The following is a 15724-nucleotide window of genomic DNA, read 5'->3' as shown; positions in this document are numbered from 1 at the left end:
AAAATTTTGTTTCTCAAAGTTGCTTACATTCTGTTTTCTGAACAGCCTATATTTACTTGACTATTCTTTTGTTTTTGTTTTTGTTTTGTTTGTTTTGGCAGTTTGGAAGAGTAGAAGTTAATAGTACGCATTCACAACTTGAAAATAAGCAAAAAGACAAGAAGAATGGGGCTTGGGCCCTCCCTGAATAGCCCTATACCTTTATTCGATTTCATTGTCTTAAAGTTAGACCTGTCTACTTTTTTATCAGTTGAGTTCTTTAAAGACATTTCAATTAAGGAAAAATTTGGCCTAGGGAGACCAGTTTTGCAGATAGGGAGATCACATTGTCAATGTCACTTGATTAATGCCTGAGTGTGGATACACTGACTATTTTCCTTTAAAGAAGGTCCTAATGATTCTGAAAAGAAAGCATTTAATTTTCACTTCTATTTTAACAGGTAGGAGGAAAAACAATCCTCTTTAGCAGTCATTAACTGACTGCTGAATAAGTCAGTGGCACATTAGATTAGCTGAGTTCTATATAGGCAAGTAGAAGCTGTGCTTTATCTCATAAAGTTAGTGTCCTTGGGATGAGTTCAAACTACGTGAAAAAAAAAAAAATTCCCCTAGACCAAAGAGAAACATAGATCCACCAGAGATAATCTGAGCTCTCTTCAAATTACACCTGCCCGCTATTATTTTCCCCTTCATCTTTTGAGTTTCAAAAGGTATTTTAATTAAGCCAAGTACGTGGAACTATATTTTGGGAATTCATCATTTCAAAGCCATCATAGAATTTCTGAATTCCTCTTTGTAATATAAGCAGTGAAAAAGGAATGATGTTTTGTTAAAAGCCTTCACAAATTTTGTGGTAAATTTGTGAAGGCTTTTCAGTAGTGGTAAAACGTCGTCTTGGAAATAACTTTAACCTATTAAATGTTTGCTTGTGCACACATACACACACATACACACACACATTATATGCCAAGATTTTGTAATAAAGCAATTTTCTGTCTTCAAATGGCCACCATTTATTTTTCTTAAAATATTGAAGTTTTATATTGCTTAATATAAGAATATTATACTCAGTGGTTAACCCTAAGGCTGCATCTGCCCAAGCACAGAGCTCAGCCATTTCTTTTGTTTCTGTGTCTTGTATTACTTGGATACGGGACACTGAAAGTTCTACTTGGTCACCACTAATGGTAACTCTGTTGTGGGAGTAACTTTCACAGGAAGAAGGCACAAATATCATGTTGTCCAATATATTTAAGAAGTATATTACTGTGGATAGGCTGGTGGCATAGAACAGGATCATTTAAAAGCCTTATTTACAGAAAAGGAATATTTTATATTGTGCATAGTATTATGAGCTAATTTATTTAATGAAATTTGGTCATTTATTTTTGTTTCATGTTTCTATCACTATTTAAATGGAGTCTGATTATTCATTGCAGTATTATTTGTAAGAGAGAAACCCCTGATTCCATCCAAATATCATTCAATAGAGTTAAATAAATTATGGTATGTCCATAAAACAAAACATTATTAAATACTGCCCATATTCACTGAGTATATTGACACAGAAAAATATGTGCAAATATTAGTGAAAAAAGCAAGTTATAGAACAGCATGTGTTGTATAGTCCTTTTATTTATATTATAAATAAATATTTAATTTATATACTATATGTACATGTATTCATATGTATATGAATTTTACTTCAAAATTCAGTTTATGGTGGGTTTTATTTGGTAATTTAGATGATTTAATACATATACTCCTAATGCAAACCTTAACCCATTTTGACAGGTTTTGTTTGTTTGTTTGTTTGTTTTTTGCCAACCCCTTAATCACAAAATCTCTTCTGACATTAACATTTTATGTGCAATGATTCTGTGATTTCCTTGAGTGGATGCTGTCACTGAGATTTGTGTCAATCTTGCTGGTTTTCCCATTGCCTTTTAGTTTTTTGTTCTTTTGGTTTTAACAGATTTGCTTTTTAGATTAGTGCATTTGCCCAGACTTACGGAAATGACTTGAGGTTGAAGTGAGCAGTTTCCCACATGTAAATAAAACAGAAATCCATGGAACGTGAGCCTGATGGTATCATTTTCCTTTTGTCAGATGCTGTGAAACAAAATAATATGGGTGCTGTGACCATCTGAATGTCCCATGTGTTGTGCAGGTAACCTCTGCTGCATGGCTTCCCTTGTCACAGAACATAGCATTCTCTTTGCAGAACTACTTCCTCTCTCCCAAATTACATTTTCAGAAAGATTATGAATTAATTTTATTTAAAATTGATGCAATCTGAGCTATCATATATATATTAGCTGTTAATCTGCTTGGTCCTTTTCAAATTTCTTCTTTCCATTTGCCCATGAATTTTCTTAGGATATCTTAGGTTTAATTACCAATCCTTACTTTACATAGCTCACAGTACTGTAAAAACAGACATTAAATTTACTTACTAGACTTCATTTCTCATCTCTAAAATTAGACAGCTTTCCAAAAATATTTACTCAGTACCAATTATGTGCACTATACAAAATTAAAACATAACTGTTGCCCTGAATGAAGGATAGTAGATAATGTCCGGCTTGGGAACAAGACTGGAAAATATTACTATTTTGTTTCACACTGACTTTATTTAGGTTATAGTTTAAAAGTCAGCGGGAATTAAAGGGGACAACTACACAAATCTGGAGACTAAACTAAATGCTAATATACTGAGGATGGTGAAATTTGAATTGAGTCTACAAGGGTGGGATGAATTTGGATAGGGAAGGAGAACACATAGAATAAACAAAGGGTTGAGGACAATTGAATAGATAAATGATATGCTGAATTATAAGGCCTTTGTAATGTCAAATCACCTAGCTTAAAGATCTTTAGTGCTTCCTTTAAGCAGGAAAATGTATCCTAATTATGTCCCCAATGTCTCTTTGATACTAGCTGGGAGATGAGTCATATTATTTACCAACTTCCCAGTACTCTGGTTTAGTTTTATAAATTATGTATTTTTTAACTCAGTGGCAAAACAATGAAACTAAAGCTTCCATTCATTTTTTTAATTATTTTTCCCATTTGTACCTATTTCTAAAGTGAGAAAATCGCAAATGCACTGCTAATTGCTGTTAACATGATTCACTGTTTAATATTGTGAAACCCATGTGAGCTGCATCACTACTAAACATAGAAAGTGCATTTTGTGGTTCTATTTTAATGAATCTATTTAGTTAATAAGCATTAGTTTGATGCTTTTTTAGTTAGTTTAAAATCACAGATTTATTTTTTCATGAGATGATCAAATGGTCATTAGAGTAACCATTGTCTTTTGAACCATTATTCCTTTTCTCTCCTGCCCCAAGAAAGTAAATCTGATTTATATGACTATATAATTACATAAGTCAGTATATATATAATTATTTATATCTGTATCTATATAGATATAGATATATATAGATATAGATAGATAGATCTATGTAACTAAAACATAGATGAAGGGTGCCTGGGGTGGCTCAGTTGGTTGGGCGACTGCCTTCGGCTCAGGTCATGATCCTGGAGTCCTGGGAATGGAGCCCCACATCGGGCTCCCTGCTCAGCAGGGACTCTGCTTCTCCCTCTGACCCTCCCCCTCTCATGCTCTCTCTATCTCATTCTCTCTCTCAAATAAATAAAATCTTTAAAAAAAAATAAAATATAAAATATAGATGAAGATGTAAGGTTTTCTCTTTGATAAGTCTAGTAATGTAGCCTAATGAAACAGCTGAATTTTATTGAGCAACAAAGTGGAGTGTATTAGATATTTATCTATATTGTTTTATTTCTCTTGACAAATATTTATTGAACCCTACAACATTGTAGACTCTGTTCTAAAACTACAATTATAATGGTGAACAAAAAAGTCACAGCCCTGACCTCATGAAACCCCTAGTCCAATGGAGGAGACTAATAAACATACAAATATATACTTACATACTAACTACATGTGTACATAATTATATATATTACATATTTTTAACTGTACTCAAATAGATGCCATTCTCCAAATTTAGCACAGGAATCAAAATGCATGTGAAAGACTAATAGCATAGAGAAGACTTCGTAATTCTCTGAATACTTTCAATGCAAACATTATCTGTTGTTTCTCATTGTGTCCCAAACATTGTGCAGTTCTGAGAGTGTATAACTGACCAAATCATTTGCTGTCTGAAGTCTTTGGCTGGGAGAGAATAATATTCCTCTTTGTATTTTCACAAGGAAGAAGTTGGTAATGGCAACTTTTAAGTCCTAAGGCATGTCCTCTTTGGGCCATTGGCCAAAAAACGGATGAACAAACAAATAATAAAACAAAAACCGTATGAACCAAAACCTATCTCTAAATACATCTCTGAATACTTCCAGAAGCAACTCTACAACCTATTTAAACGACTAAGTTCACAAATTTGAAATTGTAATTTACTTTTCTTTTCCTTAGTAATCACACACATACACATACACACACGTATGTGTGCGCACACACACACATACATATTCACATTTATAGCATTTATCACCTCGCAAACATGAATAATCATACATAAATATTGTTATTTTTTCATCACTGCAGTTGAATCAAAACTTCTGAAATATTGTCAGAGTTTAAGAGTATATATTTCTTGTTTCTTTGTTTATGGAAATAATGAATTACAAGATAATTTCAGACTTGCAGAGCATATCTGGTACATAATTAACTAGATTTATAATATAGCAAACAAATGATCCTTAAATCAATATGAATTGAGTAACATCCATATGTAAAATAGATTATAATATTCTAAGAAATGTATTTTATATCTTTCATAATGAACTATTCCTATTTGATGGGAATAGCTATAGCTATTATAGCTTTATAAATTGAGTTCCTTCCCAACTACCCCCCCCCCACTTTGACTCTCCAGATTTTACTAATAATGACCATTTAAGTCAGCACTTCTACAAGGCTTTATGGTATGGTGGTGAGTCACAGTGGGTATAGAATTGTTTTTGGAATGGATAGACTTTCCAGGTTATAGAAGTTCACTTAAAACACCCGAGGATAAGACAAACAAAGACAGGAGATATAAGAATTGTTGATACCGTATAGAACTAAAGCCTGTCCAGTGAAGAAGTATGTGTGTTTTAATATTATATGTGTATCACTGTAGCACACAGCCCGTCAGGTTTGGGTAGTTACTGTACTTGAGAGTTGATCCTGTGGAACAAAAGAGAAAGGTTGGGAAGGAAGGAGAAAAGAGGGAAGGGGAGTCTACAGGTTGCCTTCTTCTGACACCTACTAACCCAGTTCATAAACATGTACACTGTCAGACCATCCTAAATAAACAGTGACCAACTTCAAAATCACGGTAGGTTTAGTGTATCAAAACGTGGGCATGAGCTCTGTGGAAAAATTATGTGCTGAAAGCCCAGCTGCCCTCAGAATGCAACGCCCAAGGCTGTATATACTTTCCGTCTCACCTGCCTCAGACATAATTAATTCCTTATGTGTTCTAATATATTTTAAATGGGAACAACAAAACTGGTTATAGTAGTGGCAGCATGTCATGTAGTTGCAAATTAGAGAAAACTAAAACTAGATAAACAATAAAGTAGAAGAATTTTTCCTCAGAACTGAAGGTCCAGATTTGGGTAAGAATATGATTTAGTGGCTGAACTATATCATCAGTAATCTAATTTCATTCTGTTCTTCCATTCTGCCTTTGAGCAGGATTGGCTTCTTTCTAGCGCTGGCTCCCATCATGGCTGCAAAATGTCTGCCAGCTCACTTCTGGGACCACAGGCTTCCTGTCTGGGCCTAAAGGGAAGAGAAAGAGGGTTTTTTCCAGACACTTTCTCAGAAGATTAAAGAAACCTCCTTTCCAAGAGCCTCACCTCACCCAAGCACACACAAACTTGATCTTACACATCACTGTCCCCAAATGGGTCTTATGCTTACTAGACTAATAATGGTGGCCAGGAAAATGGAAAAGATTTGTTTAGTTCTGAGATACAAGCTTCCCCTCTATATCCAAACGATAAGTTATCTTCCTCCAAAGTATTGATGTAGATATCCAAATAAACCTGAAGATGATACAAGAGAAAGAGCTTTGAGAGCTGGTGAAGCAACCCCAGTACATATTGTGAAGGGTTTCCTATAAGCCTGCTAATTTACTGCTGTAGTTCCAACAACTGCACCCATGGCTCTTTCCTATTGCAATAAATTTTGATGGGTATAGCCATCATTCTCAACATTTAGTGTTTATAACAGTCACCTGCTGCACTTTTTAAAAATGCAGAAACCTGAACTAACACCCAAATACAAACTCAGTAGATCTGGGGCATTTTAATGAACGCCCAGGGTGATGTTATGAGCAATGAGAGGGCTGCACATCTAAGTTGTCTATATCAGATATATATTTTTGCTGTTTTTCTACTGTCACCATCATTTCAGTACATCCTTCTGCATTGTGACCAGGCAGAGCAATACAGAGTTACTTGTTTAGCTTTGTTTTGCTTGGTGCATGTGTTTTGTTTTGTTTTGTTTTTTGTAAATATTTTATTTGTTTATGACAAAGAGGGAGAGAGAGGGAGAATGCAAGAGGGGGAAGGGGCAGAGGGAGAGGGAGAGCAAATCTCAAGCCGACTCTGCACTGATCATAGAGCCTGATTCAGGGCTCCATCCCACGACCCTGAGATCATGACCCGAGCCAAAATCAAGGGTCAGACCCTTAACTGACTGAGCCACCCAGATGCCCCGGTGCATGTGTTTTTAATTTCTGGGATTAAAGGAACTTGCATGTGACAAAGACATATTTTTTGATTTGCTGATTTCAATGAATTCTGAGAAGCAAATAGGAAAAGTGAAAAATCATTTGGGTAGCATGGCATTATCTTCTGTGGTAATTATTTTACTTAAATTTCACTAAATAGGCCACTAATGTCTACTTTGAGGCTTATTTGTACCTTTGGGGCTCTAGCTGCCACCTGTTAATAGTTCATGATGCTCTGTTTGGTAACGTAGCTAGCCACTTACAAGACCCTCTTTGCTAGAGATAACTGCAAGAGTGAATTAATAGTAATACTAACCCTTATGTATGTGCCTTTGTGTGTGTGTGTGTGTGTGTGTGTGTATGTGTATTTTAATAGTATGAGTACTGGTTAGTGACATCTTTGTATTACAAAGAACCACCATTATGGAGATGTATAGAAACAGAATTCTATGCAGACCTGTGTATCTGCTGACTCTAATACTGCTAATCTGTTACAAAGATATTTTTAGGTATCACAGGCTTAAGTGTAGGTTAGTGCACTGCTTACCCCACAGGCTTTGGTTTTAAGACATTCTACTTGCTAAGACATCTATAAATTTAATTGTCTTTGTTTCTGTGCTGGATAGTTCTTTCCGAAAATTTCTTGCTTATCCATATATAATGGAGGGATAAAATCTTAGCATTTCTAATCTTACTTCCTTAGGCATCACATGCTTAGGATATTTTAACTAGACACTCTAGATTTCATCTGCCAGTGTTTATCCCTGTATTGTAAGGGACCTAAAGAAGTTTCCCTGTCCCCACATCCAGTTTTTTTTCCCCCATTATGCTTAAGTCCAAGTAACACTGTCAGAGATCTAGCCAGTCCTCACTCCATGACTCCATTCCCCTTTTTCCCTTTCTCTCTTAGTGGATACTGAGTCAACACTTTGGGAGAAAGTAAGGCATAGTGGAAAGATTTTGGTTTGAAAGTCACATTGACTTGAACTCAAATTCAAATGGACCTTGGACAAATTGCTCAGTCACTCTAAACCTCTGTATCAAATATAAGTAATTTTCATCTCATCATAGCTTTATAAATTGAGTTCCTTCCCCCCCCCCCCCCCACTTTGACTCTCCAGACTTTTACTAATAATGACCATTTAAGTCAGCACTTCTACAAGGCTTTATGGTATTTTTCTAAAAGGGAATTCCTGGAAGCTACTGACAGTTTTCCACTTCGAACATGTTATGATATATTTTGGACATAATAAAGCAGCAAATGGCTTTTTAAATATTTATGTTCTCCACACCATGCATGCCAAGTGTGTTTGCTCTCTCCATTTCTTTATGTGCCAAGGAGACAAGCCAAACCGTGTGAGAGGAAAATACTGTCAGGACACAAAGTCAGTTTGTCTAAGGTGTGCTCTGTGCACAGGTAACCTTAATGGGAAAGAGTAGAGACTGCTCCCTGGCTACACAGTGATACCTTGATTAACGAATCACCTGGGAACAAAGCTCCTTTATAAGCAATTCAGCTGAGTAAATTTTTATTTTAAAACTTCATGGATCAAATGAAATAGTACCTGCTGGTGTCATATAACTCAACGGTAATATTCGGGGTAAGCTGCACTTGTGTACAGAGCAGAAATACCCCCTCACAGAGTCTGTCTGTTAGTGTAAAGGTGAAGAGGTGGATTCTAGGCAATATTGTGAAGCAACTTCAGATAAACTCTTTTTTTCACTCTTACAACACCATGCTCAATCCCCTACATACACATAGCAGATTATTACCCTTGGAGTGTGGCTGCTCTTAAAAATTCGTCCCTTTTAAAACAGGAATCAGACTGATTCACACTTTGAGTTATAGTTCATGTTACCTTATATTGATGTTACTTAATAATGTCTTGGGGCACCTCAATGGCTCAGTCAGTTAAGTGTCCGACTCTTGATTTCTGCTCAGGTCATGATCTCAGGGTTGTGAGGTCGAGCCCCATGGGGGGCTCCACACTGGGTGTGGAGCCTGCTTAAGATTCTCTCTCTCTCTGCACCACCCCCTCAATTTTTTTTTTAATTCCTCCCTTTTAAAACAGGAATCAGAATGATTCCCACTTTGAGTTATAGTTCATGTTACCTTACATTGATATTATCTAGTAATGCCTCAATCCTGGCTACAAATTAATACCGTTGAAAGAGATTGTGACTTAATTGGTTTGAGGGAGGGCCCAGAGTTTGGCATTCTAATATACATTCATGGTTGTGAACCACTGCTTTAGCATAAAGTTGTATTTTCATATTGTGGCCTTTCCTTTTATAATATCCATGTTTATCATTTGTGGGTTGTAGACCACGAGCATCAAAACCACTTGGGGTCAACCTTCAAAATTCAGGTTTTTGTGGCTTCACCACAGAATCACCACTTCTGAATCTTAAAGTGTGTGATACATGTGAGTTGAGTGTGTTTGTGTGTAACCCCTATCTTATTTATAAAATGTCTACTTCATGGAACAAAATTTTTACTATCCACAATGCCTTTTGATTCCTCTTTGCTAATAGAAAATTCCCACAAAGTGGTGGTGGTAGGATATTCATATGTTATATACAATTTATATTATTAAACAATATAATTCATAATAACTATAATTTACACTCAAACTAAATAAAGTCAATCTTGTTTGCAAAAAGGAAGGGAAATCAGATTCAGACAACTGAATGGTCTTTTCTAATAAATATGTATTTTAGAATATAAAGGTATATAAATGTTAATTTAATGTAAATGCCCATTAATTTGTCATTGTCCAATTACCTAATGGCAGATTTCTAATGTATTCACAAAATTACAAGTCAGGAGCTTATAGTCATTGTTTGAAAATGCAAAATATATTTATGTTCAATTTCTCTTTTTCTCTCTCTCTCCCTCCCCACCCCCATCCACCCCCACCCTTTCCCTGTCCCCACTTCACCTCTTTTCCTCTTATCATAGCATCAGATGAAGAAGAGCCAACTTCAGCAGGTAAAGTTCCTGTGTTGCTAAGATTATTTCTATTTAATTTAATACCCTTATTAATGGACCCTTCACCCTTTGAAGTGGATTTTTTCAGGTTTCAACCAAAAAAACAAGCACTGTTTTATTTATTGACATTTTTATTTCTTGGACCCATTATGCTGTCCCAGATTAAATTATGTTGGTTATAAGTTTTAAATAAAAAAAGAATTGAAGATAAACTACCACAGAGGAAAACACAATATAAAATATCGCATCAACATTCAAGAATAAGGAAATGAGAAAATTAAAACATTAAGAAAAATGCCCAAAAGAACAAAATGAGGAAAAACTAAAATGATAAAATGCAGAAAATTAATAAAATGAGCAGAATGAAAAAAGGAAAATGGTAAAATGAACTGCCATGATAGAATATTGCATTATCAAATATATAACTGGCACTAAACATGCTATTCATTTAAGTTTAAGGATAAAAATCATATTATTGTCTCAAACACTTTATTTAAAACAAATTTTTACAGTTATAACTTAATGATCCTGAAACTTGGCATCATAACTTTGCTTCTCATCCAGCTAACCAGCATTTATCAAGCACAGCCTCAAGTTTGAACTAAGTACTATGAAGAATGCTAATGGTAGAGAAGGCGCTGTATCATCTAGGTTTTAGGACAATGGGATGGATCAAAGAGAAATACCAGGAGCCTGAAGACCAGACACATTTATAAGGATAAAGTAGGCGGCACAGCTGTTGTGGTTAGCAATAAATAAAAGGCCCAGGCAGACCAGCAACATCAGGAAAAAGGAGTCAGGTCCTGAGATGTAGGGGTCAGAGGCTGGTCTGAAGAGGAAAACCAGATCTCAGCACTAGATTCCTTCTTAGACAAGTAATTGCGGAAAGGAGTTAAGTCTGAGAGACAAGAGCAGGAAATGGTTACTGAAACCAATGAACAAAAGGCAGCCTGATTTTATAGGAAGGAGGGGGCAATCTAGCCCAGTTACTGGAACTTAGGTACAAGGTAGGGTCATTTCAATTCATAGACCTAACTTATTTCAACTGGTTCCAGACTTCCTGTTTTCTACCTTCCTCCAAAAGTGGCTGGGTGGGGATCTTTATCTGTAGGAGTAAATTTGAAAGATCAAAAATTCAGTGGAAGAAAATGAAGTAGATGTCTTACAAAAATCTTTCATAAACCCCAAGGATGCCTTATCGCATGATACATTATAATTCCTTTGATAATGGAATCACAGAATTAGATAAACTCTCAATTATATGAGCTCCCTATCATTTTCTCCCAGTCTAGTCAATATTGTGCAGCCCATTTTTAGGAGCAATCTAATCACATGACTCAATAGCAAACTCATCCGTTGCTATGACTCCTCTTGTCTAGTTCCTGACTTCTTTTTGCCCTAACTTGAGGCATTAGTGTTTGCTGGGTTGCCCAAAGATTCCTGTATTTCTCAACCTTAGTTGAGTTTTCTCTTTGTATCAATTCTTAATGAGCAAGATGCCTTTCTAGCTCAGGCTCGTTCCTCTCCCCTCCTACACCCCATACCTTGCTCTGTTGCCTGCCAAACAATTTTGGTGCCAATGCAAAAGAATTACGATTTTTGCATAGTGAGGATTAATTTTAACATAGTATAAATGATATTTAAGTATAATATAACTATTTCTTGGTGTGATTTTATTATTTTAAAGTTATTTTAATAAGTTATCTGCCTACTAAGAAAACCTTCTGGTAAATGCAACTGAGTATTTTTTTCCCTAAATATTTATTTTACTCTAGAGTGATCTGAACATCATAAAGTTTAAATTATGGTTTAAAAGTATTTTTGTTTTTAGATGTGACCGGATGTTTTTATTCTGATTTTAGCACAGACTTTTAGAATAGAACAAAAAGGTATTCTTAAGGAATATTTTAACAAAATATTTCATATACAGATCAGCATTGAGAAAATTTGTCATTTAGGAAAGCAGGCACTACTTCTATATAAAAACTGCCCGTGGGAGTTAAATGTTTTCCTTTTAATTTTATCAAAGTACATAATAAAAAGAGTATTATTGTGTAGTATTAAACCTTTGACAAAATATTTATTATGAGATTTGTGAAAACTTGGTTTTATAAGGAATGTGAATAGTTGTGGAAAGTGGATTATGTTTACTTTAGTTCTTTTTGGTACCATTTGCCACCAGTTATTTCAACATTTTTCTTAAATGAATATTTATTATCTGTTTATGTAATATTCTTCTTCATTAATATTTATTCAAAATATATCTTTTATTTAAAACTGTTATACAGAATATATTTATTTCATAAATGGTTAATAATGCTCTGTTTCTACTCTCATCTTCTTCCATTAACAGAATTTATCTAGAATAATCTTTTCTAAGCTCAGACTCATGTTATGGTCCTTTATTTTTTCTTTCTTTCCCGGTACTTCTCCATACTGTTTGTATCATCAATGAAATGCAATCTTTTGTTTGCCCCCCAAATTTTACCTGAATTAAACACTTACATGTTCCTACATGATATCTTCAATATCCTTATCAGACTCATATTCTTCCTTCAGATTCACAGCATAATTGGACAGTAATTCCTTCAAATACATACTTTAATTTCTTTAAATTAAATAATTTGAATGTTTCCAGTAGAAGATCTGCTACTCCTCAAAGTTCAATAGGAGAAGAAATTATAAAGTAAATGGGGGTGTCACAGGCTCCTGATTATTAGTTATTAACATATGAATTATGAATTAAGAATGATCATTTTAAACGAATCTACACATGACATCAGTGCAGGTCCCTAGTGGATACTGCTACTGAATGATACTCTTTATTAAATGTTTGCAGTGTATGGATATTGTATAACAAATCTAAGTTGTTTTTACCCCACAGGTACACAGAATTGGATTAATTATAATTCCACAATGTGACAAATTCTCATTGTTCAGAACTATTTCTAAAAAGAATAATAGGTTTCTATCTTGAATAATATATAGTGTGAAAAAAATCAGAACGATAGACAATATAACTCTGAGAAAATTAATGAGATATTAGGTAGTGTTTTACTCGTGTTATAATGCTACAAAATGATATAGGCCTTTCTCTTTACAATAGAGCCTATTTGATTAGCCTTTAATTTAGAATTATTATGACTGCTGTTATTCAAACAGATAACTGAACCCTCTAGTCTGTTTCCACATTACAATGTTTACAAAATTTTTAAGCTTTATCCTGTGTTTATTTATTCAAATATGCCTAATTTCTCTTACTTGAACTTCTAAATTGCCATCCAAAAAAGCAAGCACTTAATAACTGCTTTTTTTGTGTGTTATTTTGTGGACGGGAAGCATAATACATCACATCTGTGTTTCTCCTTGTGGGGATATATCCTGTTATTGAATATAGAGCATCTGCTTGTTAATCATTCAGCTCTGAAGGTTCTGATGGGATGCATTAGCCTAGAGGAACATGTTTTGCAGCATCTGAGTTACTAGGGCGGTTTCACCTAACACCTGTTTCTGTAACTACTGAAAACTCCTTTTTATTTATCTTAGTTGAATCTTATGCTCAGATATTTAAACATTTTATTTCATTGAGTATAAAGAGCACACCCATGAACTATACAAGAAATCTATTCAAACTAGGTTATATCCCAATAATTACAAACTAATGAGATTCATATTTTTAGAGTGGCCATACAGATGCTGTACTTTCAAATGAATCACCTTTAGAGGTGATATATATGATCCAATTATGTTGCTATTGCTCAAATAGTTTTTGGAAGCTCTCTTTTGTAATTTCCTTCAGAATCTGCTTATGACATTGTAACATAAATTATTCCTTTATAGTTTCAGAACTGTGTTACTATATTCATCAGACTTTGGCCTAATAGATATGCCTTCAAAAACAAAGATTTACAATTATTAAGAATGTGTAGTGTGTGTGTATCTGTGTGTGTGAAATATAGATCAGTTTATAACTGAAAAGAAATCAGTTTACAACTTTTGAAAGGTGATACATAATATTTAGATTAAATTTCATAAAATAACACTCTTTAATAAAGTTAAGTCAGTGGCTGCTTCCCACTCAGTTGCACAAATCCAATTTTCATTTATCTTTTATTTAAATTTCATAGTAGGGAGAGGCTTCATAAACTGATTATACCCATACTTTTGTCTGTGTCCTTTAAAAAATTACGACATTTGCATTAGAAAATTGACTTCTACAAATGAGCTAATCTATATAAAATTTAATTTATTAACTGTAAGGTATATTAAATCAAGCTTATTCTCACATAAATTTCCTCATTCCTCTTAATTTATTTTGTGTTATTAGCTATTATTTTACCTCTCTGGAAATACCATTTATTCGTCAAGTTGATGAAATCATTATAAGAATAACAGCAGGGCCAGAAATGAAAAATGTTATTGAATGGGATCAAAATCGGTCAAAAACCGGCTTGTGGAGATCTTTATAGCTCTACAGTAGGACAGTGGCTAAAATTAAAACCACTTACTGTTTTATTCTTACCACCTCAAAAACAAAGCTTGATTTTTTTTTTCTTCTTCTCTTGCCTAAGGACAGATTTTTAATTGTTCTGTCACTTTGTTTTTTAATATTAAAGAACTGGGTTTGGGCTTATATAAATACTGAGCTAACAAAGAATAACAAAAAGTTATGATTAGAAAAAATGGAACTTTCAGGTGAATGTAAAAGACCACCAGCTATGTTAAAACACTAAACTATGAAAGCTATACTGTTCTTTATATGTTTATAATGTTAAAATTTCATAGTTTACTTAAATGTTAAACTTATTTGAGGACTATTGATATCTGATCCCACTTGGTAGTGTTGATAGACATTGCCACCTGCATACAATAGTTTCTAATAAACTAATTGTGATCTCTGTGATGCCCATCAGAGATCCAGACAATAGTGACAGGGCACACCAGAGCATCATCATTTTCTCTGGTTCCTTCTAAATCTTTTAATATGTTTAATCTTTCAAAAGACCAGCTTGGCCATTGAGGAAGTACACACAACACCAATCATCTACACATACAATAGAATACTGACTGACAATAGTAAAGATTTATAACTACAGTTTTACGTATATAAATATACATTTATGCCTTTATAGGTAAACCATACGTATATGGTTATACAGATAAACCGTGTGTGTGTATAAATATATGTATATATGTATGTATGCATGTGTGTGTGTATATATATATATATGTTTAAAACAAATGTTACATATTTCTGCAGCTAAACACAGTACACGGAGTAATTAGATATTTTTCTCTAACTTTTAAAATATTCAGTTTTGGCCCTACAAAAGCTTCCCTTCTGTTTATAGTGAATTTTGTGATTTTCTTAACTATGCTGTAGATTTCTTTTAGACTCTTTCCTGTTTTTTTTTTTAATGAAATTTAATTCTGCATGGCTGATTTTGCTCAATTATTCTACAACCCATGCATTTTGAAAATGAATAATATCTTACCATATTATTCTCTAATGAACAAGAGTTGCTTTTGCATTCTGATCTTAGCACTTTACTTCCTTGGGGTCTGAAATAGAGCTTCACATCCTCGTTTTTGTTCGCCTTACATTTGTTACACATTTTCTCCTTTCCTATATAGACATATTTTCCCTCTAGTGCCTGGAGCAACTTTACTAATTATTTTATCAAGTATATTCTTGTTCATAAAGCTACGCTAAGGAGGCTTAAATATTAAAAAACTTATATATAAAAACCAGAAGTTTATTGCTATGATCTCTAAAAACCAGAAGTTATTATTTGCAGATTCACAGTGGAATAAGGAGGAAACCATTGCTTCTAAAGATTAGCTTTGTCGATCCCATTTACAATTGCACCCAAAACCATAAGATACCTAGGAATAAATCTAACCAAAGAGACAAAGGATCTGTACTCAGAAAACTATAAAATACTCATGAAAGAAA

The 15724-nt window shown here is 34.0% G+C and overlaps 1 protein-coding gene across 2 annotated transcripts in view; it reads left to right on the top strand.

Moving 5' to 3' along the window:
* EDIL3 (EGF like repeats and discoidin domains 3) overlaps positions 1-15724 on the top strand; it is a 399438-nt gene that overhangs the window by 125382 nt on the left and 258332 nt on the right. The window contains exon 3 of one of the 2 annotated variants that reach the window (XM_021699541.1): positions 9739-9768. The exons of the other annotated variant lie outside the window; for it this stretch is intronic. Coding sequence (XP_021555216.1) covers positions 9739-9768 — 30 coding nt within the window. The remainder of the gene's footprint in view (positions 1-9738; positions 9769-15724) is intronic. 2 annotated transcript variants of the gene reach the window in all.

Source organism: Neomonachus schauinslandi, chromosome 7, assembly GCF_002201575.2.
Source record: "Neomonachus schauinslandi chromosome 7, ASM220157v2, whole genome shotgun sequence".
NCBI lineage: Eukaryota > Metazoa > Chordata > Mammalia > Carnivora > Phocidae > Neomonachus > Neomonachus schauinslandi.
This window is presented reverse-complemented; position numbering and strand designations above follow the sequence as displayed.